Here is a 17,613-nt window from a genome sequence, read left to right on the forward strand (position 1 = left end):
ATGCTTATAAGAATGTGCTCTTCTCTTACTTCAATGTTTTTACTGTTAAAAAACCTGAGGTTAATTCTCAGTGTTTCATAATGGCACAGTCAGCACATCAAATCATGCCAGAATGCTGTTTAAATAACATAATAATGTGTGATCACTGCTCTTGAACCAGTGAAGACTTTTAAAACCAGCATTAAGTGATACAATTTCAATTCAGGAGGTCATGCTGACACCTGCTGATCAAGTCTGAGCATGACAACATGTTTTTGTATAGATAAGACATTGTTGAGGGCATGTCACCACCCGTTTGTGATAGTGATATTTATTTAATACAAACTTAGGTTATAGATTATCAGGCCCTTACACATGTCAGGCCCTGTAGTCATAGGCGGAGTTTCGGATTCTTGCCAGGGAGGGCAAAAAAAACAACAATAAAAAAAAAACACTTGTCTCATAGACAGTCTCGATCTGAGCCAACCACACACTGTGAAGCGTATTAAAACTCATATATAGCGTAACATCATGGTACAGATGTTTTTTTTGTGCCCTTCACCCCAGCCCTAAATACAAGCGCACGCTCATGCGCACAGCATGGACACACACACGCACAGCCACTCGACAAAACTGCCATTGTCACCAAAAAGTTTTGAGGGGAATTTGGACAAAGCAGGCTGCTTGGGAGAAGCTTGTTTTTCTCCGAGATCATCTTGAGAGGAAGTTGCTTATCACATGAGGCCAGCTGAATGAAAGACGACAGTCACGACTTGAGCGCCAAAAAATTATTAATATTCTTATATTTTATATTCTTAATGGTCAAATGAATTCCGGCATATTTACTGTCACTGTGTGTGCTCTATGTCACTTATAAATTATATTATTTTTTAATTAATTTGGGAAGACAGTAATTAACTCTTTTGACAAGGGGGGGGGGGGGGGCAATGCCCTCCCTACCCTCCCACAAGCTCTGCCGATGCCAGTAGTCATCCTAATATTCTGTTGTTTACCTACTGGTCATCTGAGGTCAAGTCACTCAGTTCAGGAGTTGATTGTGTTGTCTTTTGTCTTGATTTGCACCACGTTAACCGTCTAAAGGTTACCTGACCTTTAATATAGCCTATTCTATTTTCAGTCAGGCCTTGTTATTCTAGAACAGCGGCGTGATCAAGTGGCCGTGCTGCTCAAAATTTTGTGAGCCGAATGTTGAATAGTTCTGAAATGATATGACCTTCGAAATATTCAGTTTTCCACACAAGTTTTAAAAGTAGAATATGACATCTCACAGATACAAATAAGGCACTGATATCATTGGGCCTCATGCAAGAACATTTTCGTATTTTTAATTCAAGATTTCTCTCACTTTTTTCGTACGAAGATCTCGTACGAACACGCCACGTCAGATTCAACAAACGCTCTTAACTTGGGAAAAAGTGTGTAAGCAACCTGTGTAAATGATGAATGCCTCCCATGCGTATTTAAGGGGCATGTGCATGAGGATAGTAGATTTGCATCCCCCACACCCAAAATAATACCATATAAAGCTACGCTTCCTCTCCTGTGCCAGGAAGTGTTGAGTCATGAAAATGGCATCAAGGCGCAAAAAGAACAACTTTACGGGCTCTGAGATTGAAGTTCTGCTTTCAGAGATCCAAAAAAGGAAAATCTGTCATTTTTAGCAGTGTCAGCAGTGGAATTACGGAACCTGCTAAAGCGAAGAAATGGGAAGCAATGACGAGTGTTGTTAATTCCGTGTCTGACTGCTACGAAATAAGAAAGAAATGGTTTGATATGAAAATGGCTTAAAAATGTCTCACCATGGGCAGGCGTTCGATGACTGCAACTAAAGCCGTGCAATCAGTTGTTGCCTCATGATGGCACTTTGATGGGGTGGTCCATGAGGGGGGTCTTCTGGTCTGCCTGGGCTGGTTCAGGTTGTAGGAGACCCTCGTTCATGGCAATATTGTGCAAATCTGGCATGCCTTCTCTGGGCTATAGAGCAGTTTGCCCACCGCTGTATTGAGTCACACCCACCTGGCCCTCAGCTCAGTGCACTCCACGACAGCACGGGTGCTTTGATGCGTATGTGTGCAGGCTATTGCTCCGATTATGTTTGGCAGTCCAGCCAAGGCATGAAAGTCCCTTTTAATTTGTACTTGTTGGACAGCTGTGTTTGGGAATTTGATGTACCATGGTAATAGAGAACTTTGATGACCAAGGGGAGCGCACGACTCACAGAGGACTGGGACACACCCGATCTGTCTCCAATCTCCTTCTGAAATATTCCCGTGGCCAAAAATCTAAGGGTGGTGAGGACCTGGACGTGTGGTGGAATTGGGTTTGATCGGCGTGGTTCTCTCTGGAGTTGTGGCTCTAGCAAGCTGCATATTTGCAGCAGCACAGTCCTTGGCAATCTAAATCGTGATGTGAGCCATTTGTCTGTCTCCACACGGTCTAGGAGCACATATGCGCCAAGGCATCCAAAAGTAGCAAGTCAGCCGCTGGTTACGATTCCCATTGACCTTGTTATATACAGAGTCAAATTAGCCTTCAATTAGTGCACAATTTAAGTTACACAGAATAATGTCAGTATCATTACGGGGTATAATGTATACATTTATTTAGGTTTGCTTCAAAGTAATTAAATATACAAGCCATTAGTCAAGCAAACTTGATTGGAATAACAGCGGACTATTTTACGAAACTCCTACGACAGGTCTGGATCACTCGTAAACTCTGATCGCACCTGAAAGAAGACGTAAAATACGAAAAGATTAGCGAATGAGCAAATTCTCTTAAATCACTCGTACGCACGATTTAACAAATCTGTGTGTACGAACGGTTGTTGCATGAGGCCCATTGAGAGGACAATCAGGTGTAGCCAAGCACCTTGTTTAATGTAAATGTGGTGAGGAGGAGTTAAGGATGAAATCTTTAGAGCCAACAATGCCACCTGGGGACTTGCACCCCAGGATATGACAACTGAAACCCAATTGCTGTAAGGACACAGGGTCGTGACTGAGGAGGCAGAGACAGTAAAGTAAAGAAAATACATTTATTGAAAATAATATTTATGAATAAAACTTAAGTAAAGTTGCTGCTGCGAAGAAACAAGAGAAAAGGGTTAAACACAAGATGAATTTAGTAAATTATTTTCATTAACAGAAAGCTAAAAGGCCGGCTATAACAATACCAAGAGCCAAATGACTAACAGAATTAAAATCAGTGGGCTGAGGGGCCTCAGTGGAAGGCATACTACTTGATGTGTGTCTGGGGTGCAACACTACAATTGAAAAGCCACCACAAACACGCTAAAAGTGCCCCAGTGTACTTGCATGCCAAAATGGAAGTGAGGTCCTCACCACAGTGCCTAGCTTCCCATCCTATGACACCCACGCCACACTGAAACTCAAAAAAAAAAAAAAAAAAAAAATGGAATGACAAAAGGTTAATAAGCCTAACACTTAATCAATAGTCAAACTAAAAGACAAAGAACTACATGAGCAAAAGAAAAGTAGAACAAACAAAACAAAACTGCATAACAGAACTGTACAAACAAAGTAACAAAACAGCACAGCAGCAAGTAAACCTAAAAAGACAAAAACACATGTTAGTAGGAACCAACGATTGCATCACATGTGTCATGTTCAGGCACCTAATTGGACCCACAATGCAGACAAACAAACTCAAGAGGTGGGTAAAGGAGAAAAGGTTTTAATTTATTATAGTCCAAATGAAAACAGGGGGAAGCAGGAACACCGGGGCTGTCCACAGGAGCTGAAAAGGGGATTCCAAGTTCCGAGGTTGAAGTGATATCCTCCTTCCTAGTTAGATGTTATCCTCCTTCCAGGTTCCAGGATTGATGATGTTGAATCCACAAGGAACTGAGCAGAGCAGGGCTGAACAGCACTAGTGTATTCAGGTAAGGCGTAGATCTTTCCAGAGGCAGGAGAGCTGAACTGAGCAGAGCAGAGCAGAGCAAAACAGAGTTAGTGAGCTTACAGGAATAGGGGCTAGACGTTTCACTCACAAGGACCTTAACTATCTGGCAACAAGAGAGAAGTGAGCCAGTCCTTTATCCTGAGTTCTGATGGTTTATGGATTACAGGTGAGTGGCTCCAACTCCTCCCAGCTCCCCTAGAGACAGACAAGATAGCTCCACAAGAGGGAGACACTGGGATCCTGACAACATGCATGATGAAACGGGGACCCTACTCACCACCTGGATTAGGTAACCACACCAGCTCAGCAAGAGGCTGAATGGAGCCATTTTGAGGCTTTATATACAGCATGGGAAGGTGTTATGTCTCGTCAAATTTGTTAATCATGTTTATGTTATGTCATGTCTTGTTTAGTTTCGTGTGTGGGTCCTGTATGTTTTAGTTTAGTAAAGTCACTCATGTCCAGTCCTGTCATGCACTTCCTGTTTTTTTTTTTTGTATTCACATTTTCCCCTCTCGTTTCAGATCCTGACTTCCTCCCTTTGTGTGCTTTCCCTCATTGTGATTGTCAACCCCGCCCCTGATTGGTTCCACCTCTGTCCCCTTACCTCATGTTCAAATAGTCTTTGTCTCCCTTTGTCTGGTTGTCAGTTCGTCTTGCTCTGTCCCTAACGAAGTTCAAGTCAAGCGTGAGTGCATTCTAAGTTAGCATTATTTTGTCATCCTCTTTGAGAGCGTCTTTGGTTCGTTGTTTTGAGTCGAGCAATTGGGTCCATCAGAACTGCGTCTCTGGTCGTGACAGAAGGAGCTAAGGGACGTGCTTACGGGTTGACTACCTGGGTTGTGTTCAAGACCTATTAGGTCCACTACATAAAGAATATGGATCTAAAGTCTTCCCAATACATATTTGTCCCATAGATAGAGGTACGTCATGCCAAAAACAAACTAGATTTCTTTCTTGATCAATAAAGGTAAAAAATCGTGTCTGAAGAGTTTGGATTCCACCAATCAACTAGCCTGACTACGTCATACTTACGATTCTAGTCAGAATGTGGGTCTTATCGTGTTCCTCTGTTCGTCTTTCAAAATGAATGCAATGTGGAGATCCTGTAGAACAGACTCGATGGCAGAATCTACACACCCTAGCTCTCTAGCGGCAGCCATGTTTGTTTCAAACGAATTCAAACCGAGCGCTCTTTAGTGACGTAGTCGATAATGTCCCTGTTGATCATCTGTCCATCATCGTATAAAGCCCGCCCTGGCAATCTGACTGGGTCGACTGTCGTGATGTCGAGCATAGAGATTTCCCCAACTGAGCAGAGCCACACCGAACTTCCCGACCAAAAATTTTATGGGCGGGGCTAAGTTCGGCTGGCACCCAGGCTACCAATCAACAGTCAAATGGAGGAAATTCAGGACCACAGCTACTTTCTGATGAACAAAGTTCACTCTAAGAGCAAGGTGTCAAGGAACCCAGAGAAAAGACCAAGCCAAGTCCTGACTTTAATCCAACAGTGATGCTGTGGAAGCACCTAAAACGAGCTCTTAATTTAAGGACACCCATCAAGTTGAATCAAGTTGAAGCTGTTTAGTTCCTCGAACCCGATGAGCAGAACTGCCCAGCAGCTGCTCGAAATGTTAAGCTGCATTTCTGGCTGCACAGGGGGGACAAACCAGATGCTACAAGCAAAGTCCACATTCTCATAACTATTTATAATTTGATCATTTTTCACAATGAATAAAAGTATATTATTATTGCACCATTTCCCTGGCCCCTCTGTAGTTACTTTTAGGTTTTGTCCATCGATTTAATAGAGTTTTCGATCGAAACGTATTGTTTCCAAAATGGAGCCCCAGCTGGATTTAACACTATTTTCACAATTATTTGTAACTTCTTGTGGATTGATGCTCACCTGATTGCAGATTTAAGGATTTAGGGTGAAGATCTTGAATTACCTCCGAGGACAAGTTCTAGTGTAAACACGTCTGAACCTCTGTTTGTTGCATTTTAGCCAACCTTTCACATGTTTTCACATCTGCTGGAGCAGCCCAAGAGCCAACCACTGGAAAAGCCTCACAGACATATTTGTCTAAGAATGGACAAATTGAATGGTCTTCGTCCCCAGTGAGAGAGCTTCCATATATTCCATGTATTCTCCAAGATTAGCATGCTTTATGACACCCAAGTCTTGAGTATAGTGGATTTTTAACATCAATTATAACCTTATGACAAAAAGAGTAGTCACGCCTCCATTGTTAATTGTGTTCTAGTACAGACCGATTGTATTCATTAAACATATATGTTATCTCGATTGTTTGAAATTGAGACAATATATGTTAATGTTTTATGAAGTAAAATTTTATGTTAGAACTGTTTTTAAAGCCTCGAATATGTCCTAGGTCAATTTGACCCGAGGGACACCAGAGGGTCCCAAAACTGAAGACCATACAAGGGTTAAATTCCTGATTTAATGAATATTTTTCTTTTCTTTGGGTCTTCTTTGTATCTCTTAATGTTAAAATTTATCTGAATGTCTACAGACTATTGCAAAACAAATGTAGAAATGCTGAAAACAAAATGGATAACGAGGGTGAAAACATAGAGATAACGGCAGTAAATCCTCAATGAGGAGGAACACAATGTTACTGTGCACTGATTGGCTGGACGGACTGTAACCGCTACAGCGCGTACAGCTCTGTCTCGCGCCCGCGCACGAGCGCGCGTTGCCGCCCTCCTGCAGTTTGTTTCAGTACAAGCTTACAGACATGGCTGCTCTCAGTAAAATACCACACAACTGCTACGAGGTCGGTCATACATGGAACCCATCGTGTGTACTAGCTGCTGCAGATATTACCAGGAGCGCTCTGGAGGTCTCCTTCAAAATATATGCTCCTCTTTACCTGGTAAGATGGTATGCCCTCAGAATTTGGGCTTTATCTACAGACTTTGGAACCAGCTAAAGTAAGCTAGCTAGCAAGGCTAAGTGGTTCAGAGAGAACTACTAAAGATTAGCTAGAGCTGCAACTGGGGTCTAAGTTCACATATAATTCGCGTGGACTGACAGGGAAGGGGGCTAAAAACATTTCATGCAATGTTGACCTTTTAGAGTACACACAAAGGTCATTATTAGAAAGGCTATTTAGGTGTTGCCTCGCAACAAGTTTCACATTAACTCGTAACACTAAAATGTTACCTCGCCATTAGATGTATGTTTGTTTCGCTTTAGCTAGCAATAAGACCCATAACCCATGATGAAGACTCAGCTGTGTTATGGTGCAGTGTTATGTCGTTAGTTGTTATTAGTCAGTTAGTTAGTTAGTTAGTTAAATTGCAGTAGTGGTGACTACAGGGAGATCTAAAGAAGTCTGCACCATTACATTGAGAAGGAATTTTCAAGGAGCTGTTTAACTGGCTGTATCTCATAAAGGTTGCTGCCATGGTATTACACAGCTGTCATTGTTTTAAATGTGGTGATGAGACGTTTATTTGAATGACTATAGCTACAAATGCAGTGGCTATGTGTTTGGCTGGCAGAGTAAAGTTTTGACGCTAATTTAATCCTGAACTTGGGCTTTATGTGGCATCTCAAGATCCAGCACAGGCTCAATTGAGAAATTTAACTACAACCAACTTTACATCACAGTCAAGGAGATCAACTGCATACAGTTGCGACTGGTAACACAACACGTATCAGCCATTTTAAACCTCACCAATGCTGGAGAAGGAGGAAAGGCAAGTGGAATGGTAAAGGCAATATGCGTTATGCTGTCAGGAGACATAGCCTTAGTTACCATGGTCCCAGCTGGAGCCATAGCTTCTGATACAAAGAAGCTGTCAGTAGGGGATGTCAAAGTAAGCAAACGGTCATCTTAACCTCAACCACATGAAGTGTCTCTAATGTTTATTTAAGAGGTAGGCACCTGAAAACACAATCTCATAGTTAATGCCATTGAGTTTCAGAGTGGGATTCTTTCACTATTTAACCTAGTCGCCTTTATCAGATTCTATTGAAAGTTTTTGTTTCTCTCTGAAAATACATTAAGACTTGAAGACGTGTAAAGCTCCAGTTTGAGGTTTTTTGCAGTCATTAGGCTCCCAATCCGAGTACTTCACACAGTCAGTGGGTCTACATGAGATTAATTTGATTATAGCTATAGTTGGATTATGCTCCTTATTTGAGCAAGGGTAATTATCATTGGATATATGGATATATGTGACTGCCACTCGACTGTGTATTGCAGATAGCTGCAGTTCTACGGAGAAGGAAGAAGGATTACTATCTTAAAAGGCTTCTCCCAGAGATCCTCTGGTCTACCTCTTTCCTAACTACCAATGGAAGTCTCTTCATTGTCTTCTTCTGCATTCTCAGGTTAGTAGGTCCAGTGGATGTCAAATGTATACCACATTTAGATTAACATTAAGATCAAAATATTGCTGCGCTGATAATTGATTCAATTGTTATATCAGTTCAAATGTGTACTGCGTTTTCAACATGCTATCTCACTGCTGCACAATTGAAACAAATCCTGTAAATTGTCAATAAGAAAGAAAACGTATGATATTGATATGAATGCAGCACATTATCGAGAAGTTACCAGAGTTAACGACATCACCCGTCTTATACTTTCTAACACCGCATTTAATAACCAACAGGTAACAGCTCGTTACTTTAGCACTTCATTAGATATAAAAACATCTACGAAAGCTAAAAACAACATAATATTGAGACGAGAGCGCCATAAAGTCTGCATCCTCCGTCTTACTCTTTGTCATAACTTTTTTATATGACGCTTTATAGCCTGGGCTGTTTGGTTGTGTGATGGTTGTTCTCAGCGTGTGAGCGTGGCTTCCTCCCACCGTCCAAAATCATGCATGTTAGGCTGAATTAACCTTAGAAGTGAGTGTGAGCGCACATGGTTGTTCGTCTCTGTGGGGCCCCGTGATGAACTTGATTAAGCCGGTATAGAAAATGGATGGTTTACAACCCACAAGCGACTGGCCAGTAAAGGGAAAACATCAATGGCACACAACAATCTGTAGAACAAAAACTATTTCCAATTTTCTCGAGCTTTGTGATTCGGACAGTAATTGACGATTATCAGATTACCCCCCCCCAGATTAAATTTGAATCTGTAAAGGAAACCACCTCCAGAGCCCGGTATGTTTGTCATGAGTTATTGTTGTGATGTTGACCTAAAGAGAACACATGTCCTTTGTGACATGGAAGACATTGGCTTTGGGTTCATCCGACCTCACTAACCTCTTCAGTTTTCCTCATGGTACACCCTTGAACTGAAGATCATTGGCGCTATTTTTTAATTGTGACCGTGAAAAGTGGTAAAGATTTGAACCTAAAAGCATAAAAGGCTTCCTGTTAATGAATGAATGAATGAGCAACTATCTAATGATAAAGAATGAAGAGTAGAATGATGCAGTGTTTATTTAATTTCAGGAAACTGTTTGGAGGGTTCTACTCCTGGTCTCCCGGGTTTGGAGCAGCACTGCCTGCCTCCTACATTGCCATCCTCCTGGAGCGCAAGAGCAGGTGAGTCTTTTAGTTTATTTTCATCACCCCTCTCAGTCTCAAAGTTGCAAAATACAACACACATGTGCTTGCGTGTCCTCTTGTACGTTCATGTGCTTTATAGTTTTTTTTTGTTGATTGAGAATCTATGTCTTTTCCTTCTTCATCCCTGCCAGGAGAGGGTTACTGACAATTTACATGGCAAATCTTGTAAGAGCTGCTATGTTTTTTGGTTTGTTTTTTTAACATTAGTTTTCATTTGTAAAGCAATACATATGTTTTGTCGCCATTTGTTTATCTAACGACTTGATCTTATCAGGCCAGTGAGACGCTGTTCCGCATGGCAGTGACCCGTGGTATCATCACACCCATCAAACATGGCGAGGTAAGCTCAAATGAGGTGTAGACAGTCCAACTTACCAGGTATTCATGTTTGAGTTTTTAACCAGCAGCATGATAATGTCGGAATTTAAGGTAGTATATTTAGCATTTTCCAAAAGTCCTCCTAAATTATCACAACAGTGAAGTATAGCTATGAAAACTTTCAGTTTTGTACAGTGTGAACAGATCCATTTGACTCAGCGAGTATTGATTGACCGCTTTCATCACATACCTCACCATTGCATGATGGGATTGGAGTCCTGATATTTCTCGCTCTGCTTCCCATTAGGTGCTGTTGTTCTGCGTAACGGCATCACTCTTCATGTTCCTCTTCAGGTCAGAAAGAGTACACAGTTTTGCACTGCAACGATCAATAGCCCAAAGGACATAAAAAGTGAATGTTCAAAGTTAGAAATACATTTTGTTTTATATTACAGGAGTAAGGATGGTCTCAAAGGCTTTGGATTTTCTGCGTTAAAGTAAGTGGACCCTACTTCTGCTTTTCCCTCGTGTTAGGCTGCTGATGATAGTGTTTTGATTAAGGTTGTAAATGTGTGCGTTTTCTGTCACAGATTCATCATTGGGAAGGAAGAGATTCCGACTCATTCTACTCAGGCAGAACCTGTTGGAACGTGGCCCTCCGAGAGGCCAGCTGCTATAGAGACTGAGCATTCAGAAGCACCAGCAGAAAGACCCAGCTCGAGGAGGAAAACTCTGATAGCCTACACCAGGGAACTGCTGGAATCTATGTGAGAGAAAACACACCTTTACACAAACAAAGCGTGTGTTCATAGAGAGTGGTGGCCGGTACCGATTCTTTCTGTGTCTGTTTTTTTTTTTTTTTTGTTTAGATGTAGACATGGTCCTAGACACAGATGTTGTAAACATCACCAAGACAACTGCATCTCCTACTGTGTTAAAGTAAGTTCTTTCTTTTTCTGTTGAGATCTCCTTCATTTGACAATGGGTTTATATTGCTCAAATGATTTATCATGATTTTCAAATGATCAATGCCAATCAAGATTTGTCATCATTTTTACCTGCAGGGATTCGTCAGGATGTTCAGTATTGGCTACCTTATCCAGTGTTGTCTTAAAGTGCCCTCGGCAATCAGACAGATGTTCTCTAAACCCTCACGGCTCCCCTCTGTCTTCTACAATAAAGAAAACTTTCAACTCGGGGCTTTTTTAGGCTCCTTTGTCAGTATCTATAAGGTACATTTAAGCTTTTTTTTTTCTTTTCTTTGAATCTGCATTTTCTGTGCGTTTTTTTTAAAATTTTCCTTTCTCCTTTCACAACATTAATCTGAACTTATTGTCCTATATGCTGGTGACTTGAGTATTATTTTTCTTTGCTTTAGGGAACAAGCTGTTTGTTGCGCTGGGTGCGTGACATTGATGATGAACTTCATGGCCTGATAGCTGGTAAGACAGGATTGTGTTAATTGTTGGAGGAAGTCCCTGCAGGCTAATCCTCCAATGGATTTTGTCATGTTTTGGCTGATGCGCGGTTGTCTCTTTTCCCATCTCCTCTATCTCTCAAGGCTTCCTGGCCGGTATCTCTATGTTCTTCTACAAAAGCACAACAATAACCATGTATCTCTTCTCTAAGCTGGTGGAGGTAAATGGCTACAAACATATGAAGCTGGATCTTACATTGTATCACTCTGTTACTGATCGTGGTAGAGAAAGTATCCACTCATAAAGTGAAGGTGAGGTGGAGGTGAAATGGACTGTGTGTGTAAGGGTAAGACGGTACTGCGGGTCTGAGCGACATATCTCTGATGTATGTCTTACCAAAGAAGAACTGGCAGTGCTTTAACAGGACGTTTTAATTTTTTTTAATTTTATTTTATTATGTCCTGATACATAAAAGTTAAACATAAGAATTAAAGGAGGGTTTTCTTCTTTATAGCATGACTGTAAAACTGTAACGAAAGCACAGATAGAGATTATGTCTGTTCTGGTCAGCCAGTGTACTTGAACTTATTAGAAATGTCTGAAACCGTAGTCGTGTTTCGTATGCAGAATGCTGTTATGACATAAAATGGATTAGTACACCGATCAGCCATAGCATTAAAAGCACCTGTGAAATACAGTGTTGGTAATTGTCATGCAGTTCTGACCACTCAGGGCACCCCTGAGGTTACCTAACAGTGTCAGCAAGTGCCTATTTTTTTGATTAAGTTTGTTCTGCTGCTGGTTCAGAGCGAGTTCTGTTTGTGCTGTAGGATGGGATTATGGGGTCCAGCGAGACTAAAACTCACCTTGTATTGGAAAAACTGTACCAGTATAGCCTCCAGTCTACATTCTCTTATGGGGAACAATTAAACAACAATTAAAAAAAAAAAAACAGAGCTCCCACATTTTCTTGATGTCGCAGCAACAGTGTAAGCCCACAGGGCCGTTGTTCCTCTTATTATTCTTATTTATATGCAGGTTATAGAGCATAGAATGCAGCAACTCAAACCAAAAAGTGTTTATAGAAGCACACAAGTGATATCTGACATTGAGTTGCTAGGAAATCACCCCATTACACAAAAGCTGTAAAAAAAGACGAGCAATCTCCTTGAACTCTATCACTCAAAAGCACAGTTGGAACAGACACTTAGGCTACGGCTACACGGAAACGTTTTTCACTGTAAACGATACTTTTTCTTATCGTTTGGCTGTCGCGGCCACACGGAGCCGGCGTTCCCACTAACGATAGTTTTGGAGAACGGGTTCCAGAGTGGGAAGATTTGAGAACGGTTTCGTTTCCATTGTTACAGCCAAAACGGATTTGTTTACATCTGTGCCACAGCCACATGGCTAACGCAGTGACGTATACACATACGTCAGTGACCAGAACAAAAAGCGGCCTCCATTCACAATCCGGAAGAAGAAGACAACACAACAAGGACAGACAGCGATCATCATGGACCCCACAACATTGATAGCAGCACTGCTGCAGACACTGCTAACTACAGCGGCGTTGTTGAAGGAACAACGTGAGCTTCGCGCTGGTAGAAGTAGGGGCGTACACGCATGCGCATTGCTTCTTCTATTGTTCTGGTGTAACCGGTGGGGGGGGCTTACAGCGCACAGAGGTGTGGCGTGTGTACTGCATCGTTTTCAGCGTTTTAATCGTTTCCAGCTTTCCTGTGTGGTCGCAATAATTTTCGTACCCGTTTTCAAAAAAAACCTTGTTTCGTTTCCGTGTAGCCGTAGCCTTCGTGGCATAATGACATTGGTCTGAGGTGGCTCACTACCCCATGTCAAAGCAGACTGGTTCTTAAAAGGTTCTAAAGCTCAACCAACTCCAAACTGACACCAGCACCAGGCTCATGTAGGTCAAACAGTGGTAAAAGTTTTATTTATAACTGTCAGTGGGTTTAATGTTGTGGCTTGTTGGTGTATGTTAGTAGCATTTTACTGTAGATTTGAACCTATTTATAGCTCATTTATGTTGGATATTTTTATCATTGACAGCACATGTGATCTCTCTTTTCAGACTATGTACTTCAAGGGCATTGAGGCAGGCCGGTTCCCTTACTTTCCACATGCTGACACCGTTATTTATGCCATCTCCACAGCTATTTGTTTCCATGCTGTGAGTAACACTTAAGGATGCACCTACTCGCATAAATACGCTACACACACACATATTGGTTTTCTGCTGACTAAGGATATGTCTGGCTTGTGACATTTCCGCAGGCTGTAATGGAAGTGCAGAACCTCAGGCCCTCGTACTGGAAGTTCCTGCTGCGTTTAACGAAGGGCAGGTATGAGTGTGTACTGTCAGTTTTAAGCAGTGTTTCGGTTGAGAATCATCAGAAATAGATTACCAGATTTGTTTCGGGTGTGTTTGCAATCTACTGTTCAAAAGAGAGAAGTTGCTTGTTTATTATTGCAAGATTTAAAGAACTTGGTGTTCTTTAAAGAGGGGTCTCAAACTGATCCGTGAAAGGGCCGGTGTGGCTGTATGTAATATTGAATGCAGTAATGTTTCATAATTATTGTCTGTCTATTTTCCTAGATTTGCTATGATGAACCGGGAGTTGCTCGACGTGTTTGGGACGCACGCATCCAGGGACTTTAAAGGCTTTGTGCCCCAACTGGACCCTCGTTACACCACAGTGCCCTGTAGAACTGTGCTTCCACCTGGAGGTGACATCCAGCTTGGATGAATTAGGACTCGGCCCTTTGGGGGACTTTAGGGGTTACCTCAAAGGAAAATGGACGACGTGGCTATTCATTCAGAGTAGCTTAAGGATTTTCTAAAGGTGATATAATTGTTTAAAAGTGATGTGGTTGTGTTATGAGGTGTGAAATGCAAACAAAAGCATAAGATTTTTCAAGTCATGACTTTTAATTGTGGTGATGCACAGATCCACTCGTTGCAGGAGACAGCAAAACAAATGCATAATTTGATTTAAAACATCTTGTTTTCCTTAATTAAATTAAAGATGGGGATGGCAGTAAATCTGGAAAAGACTCAAAACCTTTCCCCTCTATTCTTACACACTCTTACAGTCTTGCTTCTTAAACTTCATGAACACGAAACTCGCCTCACTGCAGCCTTGAGCCTTTGGCGCTGGTGAGCAGAAGGCTAAATTATAAGCAGCTTTTATAATATTTGATATTTTTAAAGACTCAGAATATGATGCAACCACATTGCTCTTCTCCATTATTCACGGCAGTCCGGGTTTGTCGTTGGTGAACCCATTTTCGTTTGAAAATATGCATTCAAATCACTGGGCGGAAACCATAGACTGCAATGGAAAGATGGACAAATGAATCAGCCACTGGTTTGTGAAGCCTGCTGTGAAACCTCAAATCCAGAATTGGATCTCACCTTCTTGGTATTTTTCTCTTAATCAGAAGTAATCTAGAAGTAATCCTGGGAAGCTTGATTGATGATGAATATCTTTTGCGCTATAGTTATTTTAAAAAAGTTGATTTCACCCACACAAGCAGTGAATCTGTCTTGTGATGTCGGGTCCTTTCACACCAACCTGACTGCGGTCAATTTAAGTCCCAGTTTGGCTGCAACCATAACTTGATTCGTAGGCGCCCATCACTGCTCCTCAGGGCGCCTACGCGTTGGCTTCTCGTAACGTTGCCGATGACTTTGTTCATCTTTGTCGACGGTCTTTTGGTGAAACTCACTGATCTTACTGGGATAGAAACTCGACGCCTGATTTTTGACTTTTTCGATTCAAAAGCAGAATGAATTTGAGATTACTCGCCGACATTTTTCTGAATTTGCATTTAAGTTGATGGGTGTATCTGATGGTGTTTCTAACTTTGTAGCCTTATCAAATATTTTATGCATAATGACAATGGAGGAGATGTATTTAGATTCTATTTTATGAGGTGAAATGCAGAGAGTTTTATTTTATTTACATCAGACAGTGTTTGTTCCAGCGAAGTGAGCCACATTGACTTGGTGGGCTTGAAGAAAGCATAAAGGACAAACAGGCAAGCAGTGCGTTGGGAACAAATCAGTTCTGGGGATTAGTTTGACTTCAATTTAATTTTTTTTAATAGTCGGTGCTGGGAAAATCTGTCATTTCACCGAGCAATTCAATACTTGTTTACTTGTAAAAGGTACAGAGAATCTCATTTTGCACATGAAACTGGGTAAAGCTTATTTGAGAAAGCAAGTGTACATTCAGAGCACGAACTTGATCATTTTAAAACCTGCAGAAAGATCAGTTTACACGTAAGTGTCAATATATTTCAAGTGAAACAATAACTCTGCCAACTGAAGAGATTATTTTGGCAGTGGACTTTGGTAGTGCTGCAAACATGGGAGGGAACTTCTCTCTTTCCCCCCTACTGTGTGCATAAAGTATGCCAGAAACTATCTGCTGCCAGCTGTGCCGTATTACCCATTTACAGCCATCGATTTTTTTTTTTTTTTTTTTTTTTTTTTTGTTTTTTTTTTTGTTTTTTTTTTTTTTGTTTTGTTTTGTTTTATATTGGAATTTAGCAGTCCATGTCAATGGGAACCAAACCCAGCTCAAGCGACATGTGTTTTGTTTCAAACAATCTTTTTAAGACACTGCTGACATTTGAATTTGCACCGACTGGAAATCACGAGCTGAACTCAAATGGAAAAAAAAACAAAAAACGATGTTATGAAGAGGAAGATTTGGGTTCCACACAGAAGCATTTGCTTGACTGTTGTCTGTTAATAAAAAAAAAAAAAAATCACACAATGCAATCAACTTTTGGTTTGGATTTTTTTGTGAGTTAGAAAGAAAGATGCCGGTTAAGATGCTGTTCTCAGCAGAGAGTTTATTACGTGTTTTACCGACTGATCAACTGACTCTGCAGTTAGTAAAGTGAAGGACACGGTGGCCACTTCTCTTCTTCATGTCAGACTTTTTCAAAATACAAAATGTTGTCATTAACTTGAGTCCCTAATAATAACTATATCTAATTAGACTTTATAGTTGTGAACTCTCATAAACATACCTGTATGTTGTTTTAGCTCACTTCCTTTCAATTCTTCACACCAGAAACCAGAATTGTGAAAAAATACACATTGAAATGTGTTTAAACAAGAGGTGCTTACAAAAAAAAGTCATATATGACCTAATCTGATGTTCCGAGTTATATTGTTTTTCTTTTTTTATGTAAAGCTGGTTTACATTGAATCATTTCTTTTCATTCAAATGCAGGACTTGTTCTGCTCCGCTCAGTTGCTTTGCATTTGTCTAACGTCTTTCAGGAGAAAAGAGTCCTTCGATAGGTGCTCCATCTGCAGCAAAATGTACACATTTGTGGGACAACTTTTGAAACAGTTGCACAGTGTAGCTGAAGATCACTGCTCCTTTGATTATTCTGTTGCCATTTCTCAAGGCCTCAAGATGAGAAGTTGCCGCGATAAAAGTATCATAATTCTGAATACTGAGTACTTTACCACTGGTGCACAAAAACTGTTTATTTTATGGCGCCGACATGACATGAGCAGAATCACCTGAACATAAGTGAGCCTGGACACCATTTTGCACAGCCCTCCGAACTTTGTACATTTTATATATATAAAAAAAAAAAAAAAACAGATCAAATGGCAACTTAAATAAAAACCTAATGTTTTAAAAATTAAATCTTTTTTTTTTTGTATTCGTATGTCATTTAAAACACAAGTTGTCTTAATTTTTTTTTTAAGGCCATAAATAGTTACATTAAACAGTTAGTTATTCTCAAAAAATCATAGTTGGGGCTGAATAATGTTCCAAAAACGTTCAGAAGTGCAATCTAAGTGGCGGATAGCTATGAATTTTTCTTAATTGATTCCCCAGAAGAAGAAGCGGCCTTTAAAGTTCACTTTAAAGTTCACTTTAAAGTTCTCTTGTCCTCAGCCCAAAAAGATAAACAATCTATAAATGAATCATGCTGATGATTAACATAAATTTGTTGTCGGCAGCAAATTCAGGCAGGGTGGAAATGAGTCACAAGGTTTCTAGTTTACCTCAAACAGACTAAAAGGAATTTGAATGTGCAAACCGGAGAGGGGTGACAGGCTTAGTTGTAGTGCTTGCTCCAAATTGAGCTTTAGCTTTTGAACTGTCCACTGATCCCTGGAAGCACGGAGCAATGTTACGGAGTTAATTTTACCGTTGTTCCACATCTCCATGAGGGTTGATACTTTATACTGAATAAGAATTTGATGTTCATCATTAACAGTGAGATCAGAGAGACAGTGTGCATCATATTCAAGTACAATCATTTTAAATTTTTTGACTACAAAAAGATAAAGATTTCTGTATATAAATTTGAATGATTAATGCA

At 40.7% G+C, this 17,613-nt stretch overlaps 1 protein-coding gene across 1 annotated transcript; it reads left to right on the forward strand.

The window, feature by feature from the left end:
- The first annotated feature begins 6,649 nt into the window (after positions 1-6,649).
- On the forward strand, positions 6,650-16,825 carry tmem135 (transmembrane protein 135). The gene is made up of 15 exons (XM_075487567.1): positions 6,650-6,827; positions 8,166-8,293; positions 9,377-9,469; positions 9,625-9,658; positions 9,768-9,833; positions 10,119-10,165; positions 10,267-10,308; positions 10,402-10,578; positions 10,681-10,750; positions 10,876-11,043; positions 11,190-11,253; positions 11,373-11,449; positions 13,322-13,420; positions 13,525-13,592; positions 13,847-16,825. Exons 1-15 carry the CDS (start codon positions 6,690-6,692, stop codon positions 13,995-13,997), a joined length of 1,422 nt encoding a protein of 473 aa, XP_075343682.1. The 5' UTR covers positions 6,650-6,689; the 3' UTR covers positions 13,998-16,825.
- The last annotated feature ends 788 nt before the right edge of the window (positions 16,826-17,613 follow it).

This window comes from Odontesthes bonariensis, chromosome 16 (assembly GCF_027942865.1).
Source record: "Odontesthes bonariensis isolate fOdoBon6 chromosome 16, fOdoBon6.hap1, whole genome shotgun sequence".
In the NCBI taxonomy this organism is placed as follows: Eukaryota; Metazoa; Chordata; class Actinopteri; order Atheriniformes; family Atherinopsidae; genus Odontesthes; species Odontesthes bonariensis.

What these genes read in the sequence shown, in the direction of transcription:
- tmem135 (XM_075487567.1), top strand. Translation starts at nt 6,690, where the DNA reads ATGGCTGCTCTCAGTAAAATACCACACAACTGCTACGAGGTCGGTCAT. An exon ending in CTCCTGGAGCGCAAGAGCAG is followed by an intron (nt 9,470 to 9,624) that starts GTGAGTCTTTTA and finishes CATCCCTGCCAG; the next exon opens with GAGAGGGTTACTGACAATTT. An exon ending in CAGCTATTTGTTTCCATGCT is followed by an intron (nt 13,421 to 13,524) that starts GTGAGTAACACT and finishes ACATTTCCGCAG; the next exon opens with GCTGTAATGGAAGTGCAGAA.